This window comes from Pan paniscus, chromosome 1 (assembly GCF_029289425.2).
Source record: "Pan paniscus chromosome 1, NHGRI_mPanPan1-v2.0_pri, whole genome shotgun sequence".
NCBI classification, from domain to species: Eukaryota; Metazoa; Chordata; class Mammalia; order Primates; family Hominidae; genus Pan; species Pan paniscus.
Genome location: NC_073249.2, coordinates 202,020,807 through 202,045,949, shown reverse-complemented (window position 1 = coordinate 202,045,949; position 25,143 = coordinate 202,020,807). Strand labels below are relative to the sequence as shown.

At 54.1% G+C, this 25,143-nt stretch overlaps 1 protein-coding gene across 1 annotated transcript in view; it reads right to left on the bottom strand.

Moving 5' to 3' along the window:
- Nucleotides 1-10,609: 10,609 nt before the first annotated feature.
- Nucleotides 10,610-25,143, bottom strand: part of RUNX3 (RUNX family transcription factor 3) — a 30,615-nt gene continuing 16,081 nt past the window's right edge. The window contains exons 4-5 of the mRNA XM_008963161.6: nucleotides 18,280-18,438; nucleotides 10,610-13,686 (exon numbers count right to left, since the gene is read on the bottom strand). Coding sequence (XP_008961409.2) covers nucleotides 13,142-13,686; nucleotides 18,280-18,438 — 704 coding nt within the window. The 3' untranslated portion in view covers nucleotides 10,610-13,141. The remainder of the gene's footprint in view (nucleotides 13,687-18,279; nucleotides 18,439-25,143) is intronic.

Below are 25,143 nucleotides of genomic sequence, written 5' to 3'. Positions count from 1 at the left end.
CCCTCCCCACGCATCTCCTGAAAGGCCCCAGTGTGTGTTGTTCCCCCACCGTGTCCATGTGTTCTCATTGTTCAGCTCCCACTTATGAGTGAAAACACGTGGTGTTTGGTTTTCTGTTCCTGCATTAGTTTGCTGAGAATAATGGCTCCCAGTTCCATCCATGTCCCTGCAAAGGACATAATATCGTTCTTTTTATGGTTGTATAGTATTCCATGGTATATGTGTACCACATTTTCTTTATCCAGTCTATCATTGATGGGTATTTGGATTGATTTCATGTCTTTGCTATTGTGAATAGTGCATTGTAGCATTTCCATTGTACAGTGGGTTACTGCTGTGCCTGCCTCACATTAGGATTTGGTGGATCTGGTCATAGCCAGCTCACAGAGGGAAACTCAGCCAGCATAGTTGCTTGATGTCTCATGGTCAGGCTCTGAGTCTCTGTAGGGTTCAGTAGCATGCCAGCAATTGTTTTTCAAAAGGAGAGTAGTTCTCCACTGCAGAAAATTTTAGAGGTCTGTACTGGGACTCTTCTACTGGGGTTTGTTAAAGGCTCCACCCAAGTTCTTTATCTAGCACCATAAATCTTCTCAGTCTCGTGGCTAGCAGAGCAGCTCACACTGCAGCTTGGACCTATGCAGCATTCTCTTTTGCTTTGTCTCAGAACTGAAAGCTTTCTGAATTGCCTAATAAATAGGTCAGAGTAGCATTCCCAAGTGTGGTATATGCTGCTTTGAAATTCAAGGAGAACAAAGAAGGTGGGCATAAAACAACAGAAGGACAGTTTCTCGCAGCTGGGGAGATCAGAAGTCTGAAACCAAGATGTTGGCAGGGCTGACACGGGCAATGCACGAGGCCCGTGTATTGCCTCTTCCTGCTTCTCTTGGCTCCAGACATTCCTTGGTTTGTGGCTGCATCACTCCAATCTGCGTCTGTGGTCACATGGCCTCCTCCTCTTCCCTATGTGCCTCTGTTCTGTATGTCTCTTATAAGGACATTTGCCATTACATTTAGGACCTGCCTGCATCATCCAAGATTACCTCCCCATCTTGAGATCCTTAACTGAATTACATCTGCAAAGATCCGTTTTCCAAATAAGGTAATATCCCCATAGGTTCTGGAAATTAGGACATGGACATATCTTCGTGGTGGGGTGGGGGGGCGCTTTTTCATCCTACTGTATGGTAGAGGTGCAAATGCAGCAACTTGTCTTTTTTTCTGAGAGGGGATGGCTTGGCATGCCTCAGATCACAGGTTCCTTAAGATCTTCATCAATATGGGGGACCCTGAATTTTCAGAGGCTTTATCTTCCACTCTCTGGTGTGCATACATTTTTGTTTTGTTTTGTTTTGAGATGGAGTCTCACTCTGTCACCCAGGCTGGAGTGCAGTGGCACGATCTTGGCTCACTGAAACCTCCAACTCCTGGGTTCAAACCATTCTCCTGCCTCAGCCTCCCAAGTAGCTGGGATGATAGGTGCCCACCACCATGCATGGCTAATTTTTGTATTTTTAGTAGAGACAGGGTTTCACCATGTTGACCAGGCTGGCCTCGAACGCCTCACCTCAGGTGATCCACCCACCTCAGCCTCCCAAAGTGCTGGGATTACAAGCGTAAGCCACTGTGCCCAGCCATATATTTTATTAAAGCATCTTGGGTTCTTGCCATTTTTCCTCCTTAGGTTTAGAGCAGCAGGAGCATGGGGGCAACTGTCCAGTGAAGGGGGTCTGTTGAGAGGCTCACCCACAGCATCCACTGCAGTGTCCTTGATCATCTTGACACCGCACGCTACCACCCAGGTCCATCATGTTAACATTGTGTGAGCATTGGCTGCAAACTGCTCACATCTGCCCCCTTCTCTGGAGAATTGCTCTCTGCCAAACAGTAGACATCTCACCATGGAGGTTATGCTCCTTCGGGGGTGTGGCAAGTCTTGCCAACTGACTTACCTGAGGACACAAAAAGTCTGCTATCTGGAGGGGACAAGTCAGTGCTGTAATTAATGCTCCAAAGGCCCTCATGAGACCAGAATGAGGCTGGCCTCCAGCCCAGGGATGTCATAGATTAACTTTCTTTCTCTGCTGTGTCCTGCTTCCCTCTTTCCACTTCCCCTGAAAGTCTTCCCCACAAAAATCCCCACCTCTTGATCTGCTTCTAGGGAAACCTGACCTAAGAGATTCCTTGGGTGTATTAGTCTATTCTCATGCTGCTAATAAAGGCATACTCGAGACTGGGTAATTTATAAAGGAAAGAGGTTTAATTGACTCACAGTTCCCATGGCAGGGGAGGCCTCACAATCATGGTAGAAGAGCAAGGAGTGTCTTACATGGTGGCAGGCAAGAGAGGATGAGAGCTAAGTTAAAGGGGAAACTCATTATAAAATCTCGTGAGATTTATTCAATATCACAAGAACAGTATGAGGGAAACCACCTCCATGATTCAATTAGCTCCCACTGGGTCCCTCCCACAACATATGGGAATTATGGGAGCTACAATTTAAGATGAGATTTGGGTGAGGATCAGCCAAAACATATCATTCCCTCCCTAGCCCCTCCCAAATCTTATGTCATCACATTTCAAAATCAATCATGCCATTCCAACAGTCCCTCAAAGTCTTAACTCATTTCAGCATGAACTCAAAAGTTCACAGTCCAAAGTCTCATCTGAAACAAGGTAAATCCCTTCTGCCTATGCACCTGTAAAATCAAAAGCAAGTTAGTTACTTCCTAGATAAAATGGGGGTACAGGGATTGGGTAAATACAGCTGTTCCAAATGGGAGAAATTGGCCAAAACAAAGGGACTACAGGCCCCATGCAAGTCCAAAATCCAGTGGAGCAGTCAAATATTAAAGTTCCAAAATGATCTCCTTTGACTCCATGTCTCACATCCAGGTCACACTGATGCAAGAGGTGGGTTCCCATGGTCTTGGGCAGCTCTGCCCCTGTGGCTTCATGGGGTACAGCCTCCCTCCTGGCTAATTTCACAGGCTGGCGTTGAGTATCTATGGCTTTTCCAGATGCACAGTGCAACCTGTTGGTGGGTCTACCATTCTGAGGTCTGGAGGATGATGGCCCTTTCTCACAGCTCCACTAGGCAGCACCCCAGTGGGGACTCTATGTGGGGGCTTCAACCCCACATTTCTTTTCTGCACTGCCCTAGCAGAGGTTCTCCATGAGGGCCTCACCCCTGCAGCAAACTTCTGCCTAGACATCCAGTTACATCCTCTGAAATCTAAGCAGAGGTTCCCAAACCTCAATTCTTGACTTCTGTGCACCCGCAGGCACAATACCACATGGAAGCTGCCAAGGCTTGGGGCTTCCACCTCTGAAGCCACAGCCTGAGCTGTACCTTGGCCCCTTTTAGACATGACTAGAGCAACTGGGATGCAGGGCACCAAGTCCCTAGGCTGCACAGAGCAGTGGGGCTCTGGACCCCAGCCCATGAAGCCATTTTGTCCTTCTAAGCCTCTGGGCCTGTGATGGGAGGGGCTGCCACAAAGTCTCTGATATGCCCTGGAGACATTTTCCCCATTGTCTTGGCAATTAACATTTGGCTCCTCATTACTTATGCAAATTTCTGCAGCAGGCTTGAAAATCTCCTCAGAATATGGATTTTTCTTATCTATTGCATCATCAGGCTGCAACTCTTCCAAACTTTCACGCTCTGCTTCCCCATTAAACATAAGTTCCAATTACAAACCATATCTTTGTGAATGAATAAAACTGAATGCTTTAAACAGTACCCAAGTCACCTCTTGAACACTTTGCTGCCTAGAAATTTCTCCCACCAGATGCCCTAAATCATCTCTCTCAAGTTCAAAATGCCACCAGTCTCTTTGGTAAAACATAGCAACAGTCACCTTTGCTCTTCCTTTGTCTTCTGCCATGACTGTGAGGCCTCCCCAGCCATGTGGAACAGAGAGTCAATTAAATGATACCATGATGGAGGATGGAGTGAGGGAGTCCTGAGGCTGGACCATGAAGGTGCTCTGCTGTCCCTGCCATGTAAACTGCTCTAGTGCCTCTCTGCTGTTGGATATCAGGAAGAAAGGATTTACCAAATTGGTAGCTGCATACCAAATTCCAGAGACAGTGTTGATCTGCTGTAGTCAAGATGCCACATCTGGCACAGTGGGTGAAACTGGACTATGCCTGGCTATGTTTATGTAGTCCACAGTCAGCTCCTCTGAGAGACCTTCCCTGACCACCTTATCTAATGATGCCTTCCAACTCCCAGTCTTCCTCCATCATATTCTCCTGTTTTATTTTTTTATGTACTGATTACTGTCTGTAGCCATGTGATCTATTTATTCGTTTATGGCCTTTCTCCCCAGTTAGGGTGTAGGCTCCAGGGGAATAAGGACATTGTGTGACTTGTTTGCAGCTGCATCCCAAGCACCCGCCACTGTAGTAGATGCCTAACCAATGTGTGTTGAACGAATAAAAGAGCAGGCCAATGTTCCTTTGCTCGAAGTAGAGGGGAAGAAATAGGGTTTTCTGTGGAGATTCCAAGGCAGAGGCCATTTCTGGGGGTCACTGGAGTGGGAGAAGGCAGGTCAAGGTGGGTTGTCTTCCAGGCAGTGCAAACCCCCTGGCCTCTGCCAGCTGCTCACTGGCCAGTCTGCTTGTTGGGTCTAGCACAGGCCTCAAGGAAACATAACATTTTTAATAAAACCTCAGAGTCAATAAAGGCGAATGGTCCTGGGTGCCTCTCCTGCCGGCCCCAGCTGTTGACTTTAGAAGTCAAGAGAGTGGGGCGTTGCCCAATTCTCGTGTAGTACAGGGAGATATAAGCTGGAAGGGCCTAGCCCATTTTATATGAAAACAAAACAAAACAAAACAAAACTCACCAGGCCCTGGAAAGAGTCCACCACCAGCCAGAATCAAAGGTCCATTCAGAGCGACAGAGCTCCTCACATTTGCCGCTAATGAAAACCAAATTTCTCATCCCTCTGAGCATTTCCAGGGGCTACAAATGGAAGGGGCTGCAGAGTCTTTGGCCACCGCTCCCACCACCGAAGGGGCCCCACTGTGTTAAAATAGTTTTATGATAATATAGGCCTTGTATTTTCCTAATTTCAGGCGTCAGTGATTTAGGACGGAGTTGTTTTCATGGAAAAAGAAATAGAACCTGTTTGTGGCGGGGCAAGACTGATGCCTGGGCAGATATTCCCACTGTGGGCATATTTGGGTAGGGGGGTGAGCCTGCCATGAAGAGGCTCGGACCTAGCTCCGGGGAGGCCTCGTTCATGAAGTTCCCCGCCTTGGGCGGGGAAGAATGGGCTGGGGGTTTCCAGACAGATTCAGAGACAGTCACAGTGACTTCTGTTTTTTGATTTCATGCTTTGTGAAATCTTAGAATCACAACTCAGAAAGGTAGAGGCATCCCTCTCAGACGCAGAGAAAGGGCCTCTGTTTTTTTAAAAAGACATTTTCTCATTTCTTTTTCTTTTTTTCCTCCCCCTTGATCAATCTTTATAAGCAAGTATGTGTAGAAATGTCATATTTTTTTTTTCTTAAAGTCAACTTGATTCTTACTTTGAGCCTCCAATACTTTTAGTTGGTAGGAAACTCAATATTTTCAGCAACTGCTCTGCCTTCGTCAGGATCAGGTGGAATTCTGTCCTTGTTTCTCAGTTTTGTTTTGTTTTGTTTTCAGATGGAATCTCACTCTGTTGTCCAGGCTGGAGTGCAGTGGCACAAACTCAGCTCACTGCAACCTCTGCCTCCTGGATTCAAGTGATTCTCCTGCCTCAGCCTCTTGAGTAGCTGGGATTAAAGGCATGTGCCACCATGCCTGGCTAATTTTTGTATTTTTAGTAGAGATGGGGTTTCACTATGTTGGCCAGGCTGGTCTCGAACTCCTGACCTCAGGTGATCCTCCTGCCTCAGCCTCCCAAAGTGCTGGGATTACAGGCAGGAGCTACCGCACCCAACCTGTTTCTCAGGTTTTTTTTCATCTGTAAGATGGGGAGAATGATAATACATACCTCAATGGGCTGGGTTAAAAAATGGTGAAATATTTAGAATAGTGCCTGGCATAGAGTAAGTATTAACTATTATTATTATTATTTTTTTTATTATTCCAGAGATAAAGAGAAGGCATCAAACCTAGTATGAGGGTATCAGGGAAGGCTACCTGGAAGAGGTGGTGTTTCAGCTAATGACAGATGAGGTAGTCCTTGCATGATTTTGAACTCCTCTGCTTGGACATTTATGTCTAGAATTTGATATGCTATACCCTGAACAAGTGTGCTAATTTTAGAAAACTGTAAAGAAGAAAACAGAAAACAGCCATAATCCCATCTTTGCATTGATTTCATTCTGGATTAATTTTATCTCTATTTTTAACTATATTAATTGATAACCTGTATACGCAGTGTGTGTCTGGCTAGAAAAATGTTTATTTCTAAAAAGTATTTATATATTTATAGGAAATAAAGATCTGAATGGGGGAGAAAAGCCTAAAAATATTAACAGTGGTTATCTTTGGAGGGGGGGATTATGGGTCATTTTTCTCGTGTGTTTGTTGGTAATTCAGACTGTCTACTTTCCCTCTCATGATTATATATTAGTTTGTGTCATTTAAAAACGTCATTTAGTCTGGGCATGGTGGCTCATCCTGTAATCCCGACACTTTGGGAGGCCAAGGTGGAAGGTTTGCTTGAGGCCAAGAGTTTGAGGCCAGCCTGGGAAACGTAACGAGGCCCTGCCTCTAAAAAAAAAATTAGCCAGGTGTGGTGGTGCACACCTGTAGTTCTAGCTCCTTGAGAGGCCAAGGCAGGAGGGAGGATCACTTGAGCCCAGGAGTTGGAGGCTGCAATGCACTCCAGTCTGGGTGACAGAGTGAGACCCTGTCTAAAAATAAAAACTAAAAATATTACTTAAAATGTAATATATAGAACTCAGGAACCGCAGATGGAGAGTCTCATAACCTTTATATTTTCAGACCATGAAGGAGAGTGGGGTAGCTTGGCCGGACTCTGAGCGTCCTGGACCCACAAGTCTGAGAGGAGAGGCTGCATGTGGCCTCTGGTGTGGTCACATGGTTCTATAAGGAAACTGAGGCAGGACATAAGGCTTCACTTGTGAAGCGGTGGAGAGGGAGGGGGCAATTGCCAACTGGGTGATAATAAAGACTATTGTTAAGACCTTGCCCCCAGTGGCACATGAAATGCCACTAACCCTGAGAGATTGAGAGACATTCAAACCTGAGGTTTGGGGCATGGTGCCCTTCCTGTGACTTTGGTGCTAATGATGTCTAAGATACCTCTCAGCTCCTCCCTCTTTCTGCACAGGCTTCTCCTTTGCCTGGACTATTTCAGTAGCCTGTGAACAGCTCTCTGCACCGTCATCCCCAGTCTGCACCATCATGGTGCTCCCCTCCAACACATACGTCTCCGCTTGGCTCCCCCGTGCCACTGACCCCTGACATGGATCCTCTCCCACCTCCCATCACCATTGCTCCACTTGCCCCACCATCCTCCCAGCTCAGCGACACCTGGTTCTCCAGGCCTTTGCACATGGGATTCCCTCCTGCCACATCTCTGCTTGATCCATTCCTACTCATCTTTCCATCTGATCTCGGGGGAGAGACATTTTCTCTGAGGAGCTTGGCTTGTTTGCCCTGATCCACACTGGGCTGGCACAACCTGCTTTCCTGTCTGTCTGCCCTGTGAGATCCCTGAGGCCATGGCTGTGACTTGTTCACCTTGTTCTTGGTGTCTGGCACCTGAGGGTGGGGTGGGGCTCTGTGTCTGGTGAATGAGTGAATGAATTCTGGCCAAGGCCTCAAAGACACCCAGCCCAATGAGCTGAGTGGGGTGGTGTGGCCCAAATGGTGTGTTTGGACACCAGAGAGCCCACATTGCTGCCAGCCGTCAGGGTGGGCACAAAGGAGGGTAGTCCAGGCCGGCTCCAGGGCTGCCGCACTCCCCTTCCCATGATAGGTCCCCTGGGCCGGGCCCAGGGCAGGCCCTTTCTGTGCGTGAATATAAATATATAAAACACACAGCACACTCTTAGCTGCAAAACTAAAAATAGGAAGCGCGGGATCCGGCTCCCCAGGCTTCCCCAGCCACTGGACCACACAGGTGTGGCTGCGGATGTCGGGGCGATGTGGCCCCTCACCCCTCCCAGCTCTGGAGCCCTCGTGGGGAGGAATGAGGGGCATTTTGGATTTCTGCCAGGAACAGTTCATTCTTTCACTCTGGCCTCCCTCCTGCCCCCGTCCCATTTGACAGCTCATTTCATTTACGACCCCAAAATGAACCGACCCACTGAGGTGTATTCTCTACTCACGTGGCCAGGCTGGGTTGTTTGGTGCAGCTGAGAGCTGCCCTCTGGGCCATGCTGGGGGGCTGCATTTATGGGGGGATGCAGTCTGGGGCAGAGGAGAGGCCGGGGCTGAGGAGGGAGGCAGGGCTGGGTCTGCATCCAGCCCTGCCCTCCCCTACACACGGCACTGGCCCCACCCCGCGCCATCTCCTCAAGCCCTCACCAGGCCCCGACGTGGGAATGTGTCATCTCTGGCCTGTAGCCTCACTGCCAGGACATCCATTTCTCAGTGTAAAAGCCAAAGCCATCCCCATGGCCACAGCCCAACAGTAGCAGGGCTGCTCCTAGGGGCCGGCAAGGCGGGTCCATCTGGGCCACTTCACCCCACAGGAGGCCACTTCTGGGAGCCCCCAGGCCACAGCCGGCTCTCTGGGTCCATCATTGGGCCCATCTGGGCCAACCTCAAGCTGTGGGGGCTGAAGAAACTGGAGGGACTCAAAGTCCAGCCCAAATCAACAGGACTCCTAGAGCCTCCAAAGCGGAATTCTGGAGTCCAGGGGCTCCCAGGCTGTGGAACTAAATGGCTTCCTCAATCTGGACTGGCTTCTACATGACCTAAGCTCTTGCTGGTGGCTCAGGGGACACGGGTGGGGCTGGGCCCAGGGTCCAGGAGGCCAGGGTTGTAGGACTATGAAAGTCAACCCTGCCTTCAAGCCAGGTACACCCTGTCCCAAAGCGGACGATTATGGGGTGTGGGGTCCTACTCCACACCTGGCACACGGCCGGTGCTCATTCAGCGTATGACCAAAAAGGGAGACTCAGAGAGGGACAGGGACCTCCCACCGCCACACGGCTCGGGAAGGGAAAACCTTCCCCACATCAAGACCTTTAGCAGGCCCTTTAGGGAATGAGTCACCTGAGGTTGGGAAGTTCTTCTTAATAGCTTACCTGAATTCTTGCTGTAACCAAGGCAGCCTCTCCTCACCCTTGTCCAAAGGGGATGATGTCCACTCTCTCCACCTGCTGCCCAGGGATGCCGCCCCCTATTGCCACCTGCAGGCTGCTGTGGCTACTGCAGCGCTGCCTCCCGCAGCCCTGGGACCTCAGGCAGGCTGAGACTTCTCGGGACCTTGAGTTTCCCCTTGGCAAGCTGGGTGTGCTGGTTCGTGCCTGCTAGGGTGCAGGTGATGGAGATTTGAGTCAGGAACTCTGGAGGGCACAGCTCCTCTCCCATCTGCTGTGGCACCAAAGTGTGTCTGGTGAGGAGTGCTACCATCCCCTACAAAGTGACCCCAAATAAACACAAATAGAAACCCCATGTAGATGCCGTTTCAGGACCAACCCTGGCAGAGGCTGCCCAGAGCAGACCCACAGAGAAGTTCTGTAGCCACGGCTGAGGTCCTGTCCAGAGATGGACCTGCTGTCTTTTGGGTAAAAGGGGATGCCGGGCTAGGGAAATGGAAGCTTCTTGTTGGGAGCTGAGTTTCAGGCAGACCAACCAAACTGAGCAGGGCAAAGCTTTGGGAGTGGTTTTTGAAGTCGGTGGGCATCACTCAAAAATAAGGTCTGTTTTGTAAAAATTTGCCTTCACAAATCCCAACTGGCCAGGCTCTGGGCTGTGTGTTGGTACAAATCCCAAGTGGACCAGGCCTCCTTGCTGGCAAGGTGGGAGGGGGGCTGTCAAGCCAGGTCCCCACACCATCACACCCATGCTACCATTGTTGGGCTGTGGTCCCAGTTCAGCCATGGACAACCCCAGGGAGACATGGACCTTGATGACACTCCTTCTTTGCACCGCAGTTGTCTCATCTGCAAAATGGGGGCACTGAAGTTGCCGCTTACTCCCAATCCCCACTGCTGCTAGCTTGCCACAGATCTTGAAACATGAGCCTCAGAGGGGGTTCTCACCAAGGCACTTGGACTCTCCCTCTGCCTCTGCCCCCTCCCCAAATCTGAATCTGAGGAACAGGCATAGGAATTCCTCCCAACACGGCTGGGAAGACTCACAGCCCGCTCATGATTGGTGGAAGGGTTGTGGCACTTTGAAGACCTATTTGATGCTCTCCTGGGGTCCCAGCCATACAGGAGCAGGCCTCACCGGCTGTCCTGTGGCCAGGGTGGTCTCTGCGGCCATTCCTGAAGAAGTTGGAAGCAAGGAGATGACGGTGCTGGGTGTCTCTGTTCCTGTTCCTCCTGGGCAACAGCAGGAGGTCTCCATCCTCTCCCCCACCCCACCCCACCCCACCTCCATGCATAGACCTAGAAACCGGGCACTGGACTCCTTCCACACATCTCAGAGTTATATTATTGTAACAAATCAGTCAAAATTCCATTTTACAGTTAAATAGTACAGAAGACAGTTTACTGTACAAGCAAGTTGTGCGTTAAAAACAAACACCAAGCAAACGATAGTGCAAAGCAGTTTCCACCCAGCTCCATCCTCTCGCCAGCTCTGGGATGGTTTTACATCAGATGAGTGCAGCAGGTGTCACACCTCAGCATGACAATATGTCACAAAAGATTGGTACCCACTACTGACAGGCTCACAGTAACACTGTATCAAAACGTCTTCCTTTCCTCGTGCTTCCTACATCAGTGTGTTTGCCTAGTACAACTTTAAAGCAGCCTTGTAAATAAGGACCTACTTTTACCAGCCCAGGCTGTCTGTACCCACTTTGGGCCTTACAGACTCAGTACGGCTGCCGTCACTTTTTGTCAGGGGATGGGGGATGGGGTAGGAAGAGCAATTTATTTACTATCCCTGCCTCTCCAGGATCAGGAACGGTTAGTAATCTGGGATGAGACTACAGAGTGCTGGGCACTGGGAACCCAAAGGTGCCTCCCACGCTGACCTGGGACCAGCTATAACCAGAGAACAGGAGGGAAGAAACTACAAGGACAATGGATTCATAGCTGCTTCCTGAGAAGGCATGGAGAGGCCCCTTGGGTGCAGGGAGTCAGCAACTATTTTGAAGAGCTGGAGACTGTTTTTCCAGTGAGGACAGGCCAAGAGAAACCGCAGCAGGAGGGAATGGAATAGGATCGCCAGAAGGACTGCCTAACCTGCCAGTGTGTCTCTGGTGTATGGTTCTGGCCGTTGTGACAGGTTGGGTTGGGACAGTGCTCTCACAGAGACAACCACTGAAGAGCATTTTGTAGGGCAGATTTCTGCATCCACAGAGGCCGAGGCAGAAAGTTAAAATACCGCATGCTGCTAGCCTTTATGAGTTCCCTTACGCCTTTTCTAAGCCTTTCTAGGGCCAGAGAACTCTGATGTGAGAATCCATGCAGCCTGGCCCTTGGGCAAGCACCCACTTTCCCATTTTGCAAAATTCAGGGGCAAGACTTCACCTCGGAACGCAGTGCAGCTGAGCTGCGGCTGGAGAGCCCTTTACAGTGCTTCTGTCCTGCCACGCACAGCCAGTACTTCCCACCTCTCACATCCTGCCCACCTCCGCCCAGCCTCCTGGACAGATGTCCTAGAGCCCCAGAGGAGAGATGCCCAGCGTCTCATCAGCGTTTCCCTCGTCCTCCCAGGGGAGCCTGTGGTGCAGGCTGGTGGGATGCTGCCTGATGGGGAGTGTAGCCCCTTGAGAAAGTATTGAGACCCTAATAACCCCACACCCTCAGGAGGCAGCTGGGGGTCCACGGTGGGAGAGGGGGCAGGGATGTTGCTTATAATCACAGAGCTATCATAATCACGGAGCTATACCTGTAAGAGACCTTGTGTTTGAAAATGTTAGATTAAGCTTCTTTTTCTAAAATCAGTTTTAAAAACTGGTTTTTTTTTTTTTTTTTTTTGCTCAGGACTATTTGCTTTCAGAGCACAAAACAGGTTACAGACAGGTGTGTGCCAGGAGTCGCAGGATTTGGCTGGATCCTCCCAGGAGGCTTGGGGGATGGAGCACAGCTTGGCTGGACCCAGGGGGGACAGGGACATTGATGTCTGACCCAAAATGATCCCTCACCTCAATGCCTTCTGCTAGGACCTATCTGGCCCTCCTGTTCTCTCCACAAATGGAATTATGAGACCACCTAGGGGAAAGGGGACCTCCTATCACCCCTCCCCCGCCCTGCCAAGAGAACAGAGAGTGGATGCGTTGAGCTGGTAAAGTGCATGGAGGAGCCGGTCTGTAGGTGCTTTCCTGGGTTTAAGAACCTGATGCCATAGACTCATCTTCTCTGGGGCCTGGGACCCATGCGGCTGGGGGAAAGCCAACAGTTAGGAACGGAGGGGAAGCTGGGCTGGGGGGACTGGCTTGGATGTGTTCTCAAACCATCTCGCCAGCAGCGTGCTGGGTCCTGCCCCATCTGTACAATGAGGGGAACCCCGCTCGAGGGTGGCGGGGGCGGGGGACACTTTCCAGTTCTGACTCAAATCTGTGTAAATGCAGAGGGGGCTGGACCCAGGGGATGCAGGGGCTCCAACGAAGGTGCAGGGGTCGGGAGGTTTCCCAGGGCCTGAGGCTTATCCTGTGGGCCAATGCTGCCTCTCTCTGGAAGAGAGATGGCCTCTGTCCCAGGAGACATGGGTCCCATGCAGCACTGGGCATAGCTGGAGACAGTGAGGTCCTTCCGGGGGGCTGGCAGGAGGCTGATTCCCCACAGAAGTATGGGATGAGACGGCCAGGATCTGGGCCGGGGGCAGTGTCCTGGGCCGGGGTGGGGGTGGTTCCCTACGCCTCTGTACAAGGATGTGGCTGCACAGATGCAGCCAGAGGCTCCCACCAGCTGGGACCACCCTGGGACCGAGACCACCCTGGAGCGCAGGTCCCATTCCTGCCCGGAGCCTCGGAGCCGCCCATCACTGGTCTTGAAGGTTGTTAGGGTCCCCGCCTCCAGCGGGAGGAGTCCACCAGGGCGGTCAGTAGGGCCGCCACACGGCCTCATCCATGCGGCCTGGTGTGCTCAGGGCCGTGGGTGAGTTGCTGTGGCTGCCGTCGGCCTCCACGCCATCACTCTGGCCGCCCAGGCTGGGGTTCATGAGGTTGCCGGCGGCGACAGAGGCAGCGCTGCTGGTGCAAGAGGCCAGCATGCGGGTGGGCGAGCGGTCGCCCCCACTGCTGCTGCCGGCCACCATGGAGAACTGGTAGGAGCCAGAGGATGTCCCGTAGTAGAGGTGGTAGGGGGACGGGTTGGCCTGGAAGGGCCCGCTCTGGTTCTGCGGGGCCCCCGGGTAGGGTGGCGGGAGGTAGGTATGGTGGAAGCGGCTGGTGGCCGGCATGCCCGCCACACTGAGGCTGCTGATGCTCGTGCCCGAGGGCGTGGCGCTGTAGGGGAAGGCAGCTGACATGGCCCCGGGGTAATGCATCCTGGGGTCTGGGAAGCGGCTCTCCGTGAGGGTTGGCAGCGTGGGGAAGGAGCGGTCAAACTGGCGGGGGTCGGAGAATGGGTTCAGTTCCGAGGTGCCTGGAGGACAGCAGGGAAGAGGTCAGTTCCAGCTTGAGACAACCCCAGGAGACCTTCCTGAAGAATGACCTTGGGCTCTGGTTCCCAAGGCCCATCTGGGGGACCCCTAGTTCTAGACCTGGCTCTCCTCTTCCTGCCCTAGGCTGCCCGGGGCCTCCCCCGCCAGGATTCCGAACACAGATCTGCCGGGAAGCTGGTTGGAGCGTGCCCCGGGCCAAGAGGGGCCATGGGAGCCCCCCCACAGCAGCAACAGAACAGAGGAGGGGGTCTATTCTTCTTTTTAAATCCTCCTTCCCAGCCTCGCAGAGGAGAGGCCTAGGATGCGGTGGTGGGGCTGAGGGCAGGGTCAGCTCAGGCCTCCCAGCAGCCCTGCCCAGGCAGGTTCCTCTCCCCACCGGCCCATGTTAACAGCTGGGAAGGCCGTGGATGTGTAAAGGGCTCCAATGATCGTGTGAGACTGGGAGTTGGAACTCGCTTTTGAAGACAAGAAAATGGAGGCAGAGAGAGAGCAAGACTGAGTCTCTGTGGCAGAGAAAGGACTGGTTCTCATCACAAGGCCTCTGCTGGGGACACACGTGCCTCTCCTGCCCAGATGCAGCACGCGGAGGTTCTGTGCGCTCACACCTGGGTTGTGGGCACTGAGTTCACAGGAGCTCTGGCCTCCACCTCACCCTGGGCCTGTGTCTCTGGAGCCCACTCGTGGCCACACAGTGACTGGATGCCACCCTAACCTGCCTCGGCAGCAAAGTGAGACAGCAGTCAGACAAACTTGGGGACCCAGACCCTGACCTGGTCACAGTGTCCAGCCCAGACTCTGCCCCTGCTCCCCCAGGAATGTGGCTTCTCAATGGGCTCCAAGGCGAGGGTGTTCCATCCTCTGTCCCCAACTTTTGTCATCACAGACCCCCAAAACCTCAGCATTCAAAGGGGCTCAGGGATTGAGTCTAACACCCTTGATGGGGAAACTGAGGCCCAGACAGGGTGAGGCACTTCCCTCAGGGTCACACAGCACGTTGGACCTGGCACACAATCCTAGGGCCTCTGGTCCTGAGCCCCAACACGTACTTGAGAGGGAGCTGTCCCGTCTTTGAGGCAGCACAGGATCAAGGCTTACTGTGTGGCTTCTGGAGCCGGACAGTTATCCTGGTTTGGACACTTACTAGCTTTGTGTCCTTGGGCAAGTCACTTAACCTCTCTGTGCATCAGTTTCCCCATATAAAACATGAGACGATAACAGTTCATCAGGATTCAGTTAATTCACATCAAGTACTTAGAATGGCACTGGGCACAGAGCAGGGGTCCATGAGGCTTTGCAAGGCCACTGTGGCTGTGGTGTCTCTTACTCTGGGTACCCAGGAGAACTGGCTCATTCAGGGCCCTGCCAAGTTGAGGCCCTGGTGCAGGGCCTCCCTTCTACTCTGGCAGCAGGGGGAGGTGGATGAGCCCCCAGCAGTGGTCCAGAGGTGCAGTCTGTCCAGCCCAGCAACCCCTCTGTGTCACCCACCAAAGGATAAGGGCCGGTGCTAGCCGGAGTGGGCTCTGCCTGCCACGCCGAGGCTTGGCTGAGGACGGAGAGCTATGAGCCTGAGGTGTGTGTGACTTCGGCTGGGACTTGGAACTTCTCGGGGCTTTGGGGTCTTCCCAAGTCAGCTGGGGTATGTTTCCCTCAGCAGCGTACTCTGGCCCTGGGCGTGGATCCGAACGGAGTGATGCTCCTGGCTTAAGGTAAGAATATGTGGGGACAGCAGTCTGGGTGGCGGGGGCCTTCTGGGACATCTGGGATGCTCCCTAGTAGGTCACTTGGCTGTCCCGGCCCCTTGAGGCCGAGAGCCTCCGAGGCACCTGGCTGCCAGTTTTCATCTGGGGAGCCCCTTGGGGAGAGAGGTCCTGTTGCAGGTGCTGGGCACGTCAGCACAGCTGAGATGGGTGGGGTGGAAGTGGGTGCTGGCCGCCTGATGGGAACCCCATTCTCAAGACGAAGGAAACAAACGGGGACCGCAGGATACAACGGCAGGACTGTGCCCCTCAGAGCTCACGCGGGCTGCAGGGCGCTGGGCTGGGCCTCCCTGGACCTGCCACCATCCCCTCCAGCCTCTCTCCTCAGGGCCACCACCCCTCCTCCGAGGTGGTGGGGGAAGTACCTGCCCTCAGCACTCCCTCAGACCCCCCAGCAGCTTCCTTGGAGCTCCTGTACCCCCACCCTGCGGCCTCGCAGCCCCAGGAAACCCGAGCTGCCCGGGGCACTGTCGAGCGGCCAATCCCAACAGTGGAAGGAAATGTTTATTTTCTTCTCCAGATTGTCCGGGCTGCTGCATGGTGGCTGAATGAGCCCTTTCAGCTGTAAGAAGCCCCCATTGTGGGCGGCTGCGGCTGGGGGCTGGGGCTGGGGTATGGGAGGTGCTGGGGTCTCTGCACTGCTTGCCAGTGACCAAGGTTGGAGGGTCAAAGCACTTAACAGGCACCGAGGGAAGTGGTGGTGGGGTGTCCCAAGGGGGATCCCCAGGAGGGAGTCCGAGGGCAGAGGGAGGAGGGCCTGTGAGAGTGACTTCCCAAGCCTGGGTCTGCCAGCAACCCCTCTTTGTCAGGGACCTCCTTCTCCCCACTTCACAGATGAGAAAACTGAGGCTGAGTTTAAGTGACTTGTCTAAGATCATACAGCCAATGCCTGGCAGAGCCTGAATTCCTAGCCTGGTCCAGCTGACTGCAGAGTTCATGCTCGCCCTGTCCTGGTCATCCGAGGCCCTTTCTCTCACCCAAAGGGGATGGGCCTGAGGATGGAGATGCCTGGCTGCCTGTGGCCCAGTGCTGTGGGGGTGCTAGCGAGGGACTGGGCCAGGCCTCAGGAGGAAGCAGGCAGAGAAGCAGAAGTCAGCCACTGCCCCACACAGGCTGGGCTCCTTTCCTCCCAGCCCAGGATGGAAGCAGCAGCTGTGCCTGCCGTGGGGCCAGGCACTGATTCCCAAGCTGTGCCCACCCAGCAGTGGATGGGCAGATGTGGGCTCTCCTTCCATGGGGGCTGGTGGACAGGAAGCCACTGTTCACCCCACCTCCTGGATTCTGGCTCCCCTGCTGAGCCCCGATGCCCTGGCCTGGCTCTGTCCATGGCAGGGAAAGGCTGGCTCTCAGGCTACTGCACCTCGACAGATGCTGGCCCATGGGTAGCAGAAGCAGAGGCAGCTATGCGGCAGGGGTGGGTGTGAGCACAGCGTGCAGGGCTCCTTCCGCTACCTCTTGAGAGCAGACCTCCAACTCGTGGGCTCAAGAGCTGAGAGTCTCAAACGCACTAGCTCCTGGGCTCAGAGAGGCTGGGCCTGGGGCTTCTCCCAACCTTGGCATCTCAGCAGGACCAAGGCCAAAAGTCCTGAGCCCAGGCCAGAAGGGGAGGGGTCCTCTCTTCACACTGAAGGTCTGCATCAAGCCCCTGGCCGCAGCACTATGCCTGGAACAATGTCAGTAGAGAGACCCAGTCGGCCCCCACCTCAGCGTGGCACCGGAGAAGGGGGTGGGACAGGCAGACCGGTTGGCAGCCCTGTTCCAGGCCCCTTTATCTGTCCCCTCAGAAGTACAGAAAGTTCTTGGGAGCAGGTACTGTGGAGACTGTGGACCTGGTCACAGATGGGCTGTGTGACCCGAGGGTGGCTCTGAACCTCTTAGGCCTCTCAATTCATTCATCTGCCAAGGGGTTCTAACCAGGCTCTGGGGAATTGAGAAAGAATGGGCACAGTCTGTGACGGCAGCCAGCCGCCTGCCTCTGTCCACCCGGCCACCAAGCACCCTTGGCACCCCACTTAGCCCAAGGGCCGGCTGTGCACACAGCCTCCCATGTCCCCAGCTCACTGACTGAGAGAACAGAGGAGAGATGCAGCCGGCAGCCGTTTAGTGAGCGGCTACTATGCGCCAGGCACCTCGATACTCCAGAAGACCTGCCTGAGGCCTGGCTGCAACTGGGCTTGCTGTATCCGTCTAGGCAGTGGAGATGGAGACCCCAGCTCAGTCTTCCCTTCCACCTTAGCTCCTCCTGTTTGGGAGGATGCTCTGGGCAGGGTGGGAGACCTTTCCCAGGAATGCTATGTGCCTCTCTAGGGTTGGAATGTCACTTAACAGTGTGCAAAGTTCGTGTGAGTACAGTAATGTCATTTGAATGTCATCCCAGCCCTGGGTGGAGGCATCCGCCCCAATCCACTTTCAGATGAAAAATCGCAGGCTGTGGGGCAGGGGTGGGGAAACTGTACATGGCAGGGGCGAGTCTGTCACGGCTCCTTGGACAAGTCATGCCCCAATTTTAATAGGGGCACTATGGGGTTAACCCCATTTCCCCAGGCACAGTGAACTCCTGGTATGCAGATCCCTGGGGCCAGGCACCGGGCATGTGTCAGTAATGTCAGTGTTTGCTGAGTGAACGAATGATGGCTAGCACACAGAAAGCCCACAGGAACCGTCTGCAGGTGCCAATGAGCACCAGCAGCTCCTCTACAAAACAAGGGGGTGCAGTGACTGATCTTCGGACAGGCTTTTGGTCTGGGGCAGATTGGACCACATCGAGGCCCTCCACCCCCACCTCACCCCGCTGCAGCCCCTCCCTCCGTGCCGTACCTTGGATTGGGGTCTGGGGCTGGCTGCTGAAGTGGCTTGTGGTGCTGAGTGAGCCTCGGGGGCTGGGTGTGCTCGGTGTCACCCGCATGCGCAGCCGTTCCAGGTCCCCAAAGCGGTCAGGGAACGGCTTGGTCTGGTCCTCCAGCTTCTGCCGGTGCCCTGCAGAGCACAGGAAGCCCATCAGCCGTTGCTGCCCCAGAGTCTCAGTGGAGACAGAAATGCCTCACTCTGCTGGGAAGTTCTTCCTGAGGTCTGACCTTAGGCCTCTGCTGGGAGAACCCTGAGGTCACTGCCAGCCTCTTCACAGAGGTTTTCAAAAGACTTTCTGAACAGAGAATGGTCGTTATGTGCCACCCCACATATCTAAACCTCTACAACACACGGTGATCCAAACCTCCACAACACGCGGTGATCCAAACCTCTACAACACGCGGTGATCTAAACCTCTACAACACGCGGTGATCTAAACCTCTACAACACGTGGTGATCTAAACCTCAACCACACGCGGTGATCTAAACCTCTACAACACGCGGTGATCTAAACCTCTACAACACGCGGTGATCTAAACCTCGACCACACGCGGTGATCTAAACCTCTACAACACGCGGTGATCTAAACCTCTACAACACGCGGTGATCTGAACCTCAACCACACGCGGTGATCCGAACCTCTACGACACGCGGTGATCCGAACCTCTACGACACGCGGTGATCCGAACCTCTACGACACGCGGTGATCCGAACCTCTACGACACGCGGTGATCCGAACCTCTACGACACGCGGTGATCCGAACCTCTACGACACGCGGTGATCCGAACCTCTACGACACGCGGTGATCCGAACCTCTACGACACGCGGTGATCCGAACCTCTACGACACGCGGTGATCCGAACCTCTACGACACGCGGTGATCCGAACCTCTACGACACGCGGTGATCTGAACCTCTACGACACGCGGTGATCTGAACCTCTACGACACGCGGTGATCCGAACCTCTACGACACACTGTGATCCAAACCTCTACAACACACTGTTTGGCAGGAGAGGAAACTGAGGGCCAGGTGCAGTGTCTTAGGCCTATAATCTCAGCACTTTGGGAGACTGAGATGGGAGGATCAGTTGAACCCAGGAGTTTGAGATCAGCCTGGGCAACTATCGAGACCCCTGTCTGTACAAAAATTAAAAAAAAAAAAAAAAAAGAAAAAGTTAGCCAGGTGGGGTGGCACAAGCCTGTAGTCCCAGCTATTGGGATGACTGAGGCAGGAGGATCACTTGAGCCCAGGAGGTGGAGGCTGCAGTGAGCTGATTGTACCACTGCATCCCAGTCTGGGCAACGGAACAAGGACCCTAGATCTAAAAAAAGAAAACTGAGGCAACAGACATGAGAAAGTGGCTCATGCCCCCAAGGGAGGCAGGGAGATAACCCAGGAGCACTGCCACCCTCTGCCTCCCAGCATCCCAGCCTGCCTTGCACACTGTCTCCCATGTCTACAAGAACAATGGGAGGTGGCCCCACGATGGGACTGCAGGCTTTTCCAGCCCTAAGTCACTCTGGGATCCCCAGAACATGCCTTCTTCTCTCTGGGCCTCAGGCAGAAAAATAACTCCACCAGGATGCTGGGCAGAGGTGTAGGGGGCTTGCATGAGGGACTAGACAGCCATCTCTGCCTGGAAGCTGGGGTCAGGGGACGAGATGTCACACCTGGAGAAAACTGCCAGCATTTTCCACTCCCTATCTGCCAGAGCCCACACAGGAAGAATCCCAGCCTCACATCCGAGGACTCAGAGGTGCTGGGAGGGTCAAGGTGGCCAGGCCCCCGCCCTCCTGCAGCCTGCTGAGGCCGAGGGACACTTCTGGAGTGATATCAAGCTTGCAGGGACCTCCCCCGCCACACACACTTTTTTAATAACTAATTTTACATTTCACAAGCAACATGTGAATATTTACAAAAATAAAAGCATTACAGATAAGGCTCTTTCCACCGCTCTAAGCTCCTCTCCAGAGTCCCCACTGTGACCAGTTTCTTTCCAGACACTTTTCGTCTTCCATGAATGGAGAACGCAAAGTAAGCTTCTCATGGAACTCTCTTGAACAGTCTCAGTCCGGGTGTGTCATTCTGTAACTTGCTTTTTTACTAGCACACCTTGGAGCTCAAACTCAGTTTCCTTATCTGCAAAATGGGGAGAGTAATCCGGCCCCACAGAAATGACAGAGGTCCCATAAAACCCTGGGAATCCTCCCTGCTACGGAAGGGATTCAACAAGCATGGCGAGAATGACACTGCTCTCCCTCTTTCCTGCTGGCCACTGGAGGCACAGTTCACTCCGCAGTCCTCTCCACCCACATTTCAGTCCTTCTCAAGCTTCCCCTTTAGTTCCCTTACGTGCAACACTCCCGGGAACGTCCCTGTTCACACCCCCTAGTGGCTGCGGCTTCTCCAGGGCTGACCCGAGGAAAGGACGGCTCCCTTGGAGACTGTGCACTCCAGGGTTCGGCTGATCAACCCTAACACTGTCACGGCCATTCTACCTCACGTGACTTGGTGGGAGGCTGCCAGGCAGGCAGGGTGGCCAGGCCCTCTTTTACAAGTAAGAGAACTGCAACTGCGGAGAGGCGAGGAAGCTTGTTGGAGGTCACACGCCGAACAAGGGGTGGGATTTCCTGGACCTGGGACCCTTTAGAAAAGATGGAGGCTAGGCATGGTGGCTACGCCTGTAATCCCAGCGCTTTGGGAAGCCGAGGCGGGCGGATCACCTGAGTGAGGTCAGGAGTTTGAAACCAGCCTGACCAATATGGTGAAACCCCGTCTCTACTAAAAGTACAAAAATTAGCCGGGCGTGGTGGCAGGCGCCTATGATCCCAACTACTCGGGAGGCTGAGGCAGGAGAATCGCTTGAACCCGGGAGGCGGAGGTTGCAGTGAGCCAAGATCACACCACTGCACTCCAGCCTAGGTGACAGAGCAAGACTCCATCTCAAAAAAAAAAAAAAAAAATGTGGAAGGGGCTAAGGGGGAGGAGAAGGTTTGCCTAAGGCCTTGGGTCTAGAATGACATGTGCATTTTCTAGTTTGGCAGAGGGAGAAGAGGCAAGATGTAGGTGGGAGGTAAAACAGAACTCACTGCGCTTTTTGGGGCCTGAACAAGTGATTGCTGGGGACTCGAAAAGTGGGAAAAGCCTGTCGACCACTGTAGGGCATGAGGGGACAGAGCCCGAGGCCTCGCATGGGCCTGATTTCTGATTTTCAGAATGGGAACGCAATGGATTCTGGTACTTGTAGGCCCCCAAGCTCCCTACCCATCCCTGTTGGAAGCTCAAACAGGTATCTGGGAGCCTCAGAAAGAAAGCAGGGGGCCTGGGAGCCACAGGGGCTCAGCCAGTCACCAAGAACCAGGGAGCCCCACCTTCTCCTCCAATGAGGCCCCAGACCAGGAATCCATGGGACACTTGGTGGCAGGAATAAGACCATTTGGTCTCTGGCCAGGCCCCCACTGCTGCCTCCCAGGGCCCTTGGCAACAAAGGGGAAAACATGGGCTGGGGGCGAGTTTAGCTGGAGCTGGGGCTGCAAACTCAGATGCCCATGGGGATGGGGCAAGTCACGTGAATGAGACAAGTGGGATGGGTGGGGCCTGGAGCGGATGGGGAGGAGATGCCTTGTGGAAAGCACCTGACTGCTACCCTGAGGAGGGCAGGCCCAGTACGGCCAGAGCTTCCAATTCCAGACCGAGTCCTCAGCCCTAACAGGCCTTGGAGGAAATGTTGTCCTTGCTCCTGAGGCCACTGGAAATGGCAGGGAGATGTGGATGAGCTGGGGGACAAGTGAGCAGAAGAATCTTAACAGGCATGAAGCCTGCTGGGTGGACGTGGGGACCACAGACTGATCCGACAACAGCCTGAGTGCAAAGGATCTGGGTGTTTTAGTCAGCCACAAGCTTGAAGGGAGCCAATAGGGCTGGTGCAAAACCTCAGGCCTTGTTACTTTCGTCACAGGAGAATAAAGTCCCCTGTTTCTGAGTCACACCATGTACAAAGAGTGTTTACAGTTACTCCTGCGGCCTGGCGGAAGAGGGCGGGGTTCACAGCCAGCCTGGGTTCGAGGACGGGTCCTGTCACTTGCAGTCTGGTGGCCTCACTCAAGTCACACTCCTTTCCCCCACCCCGAGCTGCGGTGTCCCCATCACACTGTCTTTGTGGGTTGAGGTGCTGGCCTAAGTAAGGTGTGGACACTTTCCAGTCACGTGGGTCACCACCATCATGACCATCGCTTTTATCTCTGCTCATGCCCAAAGGAAGCAGAACTATCATCCCCATGCTGGAGACCGGGGTGTGGAGGCCAGGATGCTAAAGTCATGTGAGGAACACAGAGCCTGAGCAGCAAGGCAGGATTCACACCCGGATCCCCCGACTCCAAGCCCAGGGCTCTTTACCTGACACTTTCCCTTTTGTTCCCATTGTTTAGACGGGGCCACTGAGACTTCACCATGAGACCGACGCTGAGCGCCTGTTCCGGGACCCAGGCTGTGGGTCAGGTAATCTGACCCCGGAACCCATGCTCCCACCACATGCTCCCTTGCCCTCCGTAGGGCAGACTTCCCGGAGGAGGGGAGTCCAACAGCACTTCGGAAATAGCTTCCTTGTTACTGTGGAACGCTGGAGCCACTGCCAGGGAGGGGAGAGGGGAGCCAAGGCGGCCCCACGTGGCCAGGGCGCCAGAGAGTCTCAGAGCCACAGGGCCAGGGCTCTCACACTGGGAATAGGACAGAAGTTCCAGTGCCTGAGGAAAGAAGATGGTCTTCAGAAAAAGCCTCTTTCATTCGGTTACCCAGAGCGAGAGCTGGGTGGGGAGCTCTGGCTCTAACCCACTCCGTCACCTTGGGCCCAGTCCTGCTACGCCTCAGTTTCCCCTCTGCACAGTCTGCTCACTGAGGCCCCTTCCTTTTGAAAGTCCCTGATTTAAGGTAGCAAAGATCAGCCGCTGGTCAGAGGGGCCCCAGAAAGAAAAGAAGGCAGGGCTGCTGGCCCCAGGGCCCACCCACTACCACTTCTTCCTGCTGCTGCTGTTCCCAGTATTTCTTCAATATTCTCTGCCCCCCAATCTTCAGAGCCTCAGCTCAGGACAGCCTCTGCCAGCAATGCTTTCTGTCCTGTGAAGCCCAGTCCAGGAGCCCCTCGCCCAGGAAGCCCCCCTTCTCCCACAGTTGATCCCCATCACACCTCTGCAGGCTAGGACTGCCCTTTAAAGCAGTCGCCAGCAGGAGTGGAAATCATCAAAACGGCAGCAGATGCTTGCTGGGCGCCTCCTCCACGGCAGCATCTAAGCAGCTGACAAGCACCATCTTGTTTCGCCTGGCAGCATCCCCTTGAGTAATGTCTGCCACCATCCTATCATATGGGTGAAAAAACTGAGGCTCTGGACAGCCAGTGAGCTCAAGGTCAAGCAGAAGACACACAGCCACCTGCTCTCCCTAGAGCCTGTGAAAACACATCTATTGTGGCGGAAGAGGGCGGGGTTCACAGCCAGCCTGGGTTCGATACATCAATAGATGTATCGGGACTCCACAATAGATGTTAGGGCCCCGTCCAGCCCCAGGCCCAGAGCTGCTATCTGCAGGCCCAGGAGGATAGGACTTGGGAGAGGAAGATGAGAAGGTCTCAGTGGACTCCACCAGGGGCCCTTCCCTGCTCTGAAGCTCAGGGTTGAGAGTGCAATTTCCAATCATACCCTGCTCTAGCCCACCAAGTCACTCTCTGCCTCTGGGCCACAGTTTCCACATCTGTAAAGTGGTTATCATACTGTCTAACCCCTGAGGGTGCCGATGAGCTGGAGGACAGGCCACATGTTTTTAAAAGCAGAGGACTGAGATGTCTGGGGAAAGCCCCGCGTTGGCCCTCAGGGCCTGTCCTGGCTGCTGTCAGCCTCCAGCTGCTGGGCTCAGATCAGACAGCTCCTCCAGCATGGCCTGGATTAGTGTCTATGACCCTCACTTATGGGAGGGCAGATCCCAGCCTGCCCCTCCCAAGGGCCCAGTGGCCCCAAGCTCATACCAGGCAGCTGTCACCCACCAGTGGTCACTGTCTTGGGCAAGCCACTCTTGCCCTCTGGGCCTCAGCTGTCTTATCTGCAAAATGGGGATCACACCTCTAACCCCCGAGGGTCAGGAAAGGTTTCAAGAATTACACAGCCCACCAGGCCTCGGCCTTTGAGGAAGGTGTTCTGGGTTCCCATTCTGACTTGGCCATCTGCTCCTAGGCAAACAGCTCCTCTCTGATGCGTCTGTGCAGTGGGGGTGACCCACCTCACAGGCATATGATAAAGGCCAAAGTGGGAGCAGGAATGCTGGGCCTCAGCCAGTCTGGGGACTCACCAGGGTCACGCAGTGTGGGAGCTAGAGGACCAGGGCTGGATTCTGGGTTGGCAGCTCCTTTACCACTGTCCCCAGGGAATCCTTCCCCACCACCAGCCTGGCCAGCCTGGGGTCCTACCCCTGCCAGATACCTGATGCTTCTGGGGGAACCAAGAGACCATCAGGGTTACCCCCCTGCCTCCATGCAGGCCCAACACAAGCCCCTGTCATAGGAGTGGCAACCATTTTAGCAGGCATCCATGATGTGCCAGGCACTGTGCAAGGGGGGCCATGCATGTCGTCTCCAAGGGTCATATCCCTCTGACAGGCTGTGACTATCACCCCCGTTTTACAGATGGAAAAGTGGAGGCACACGGTCAAGGTCACACGGTGTGTGGCACCCCTGAGATTCAAACCTGGAAAGGTCACACACTCTACGGAGCTCAGCTGCTAAGGTCACCGCTTCCCAAGACCTCCATGAGAGAAGAGCTGGGTCACCTGGCCGTAAGGTCCAGCTGG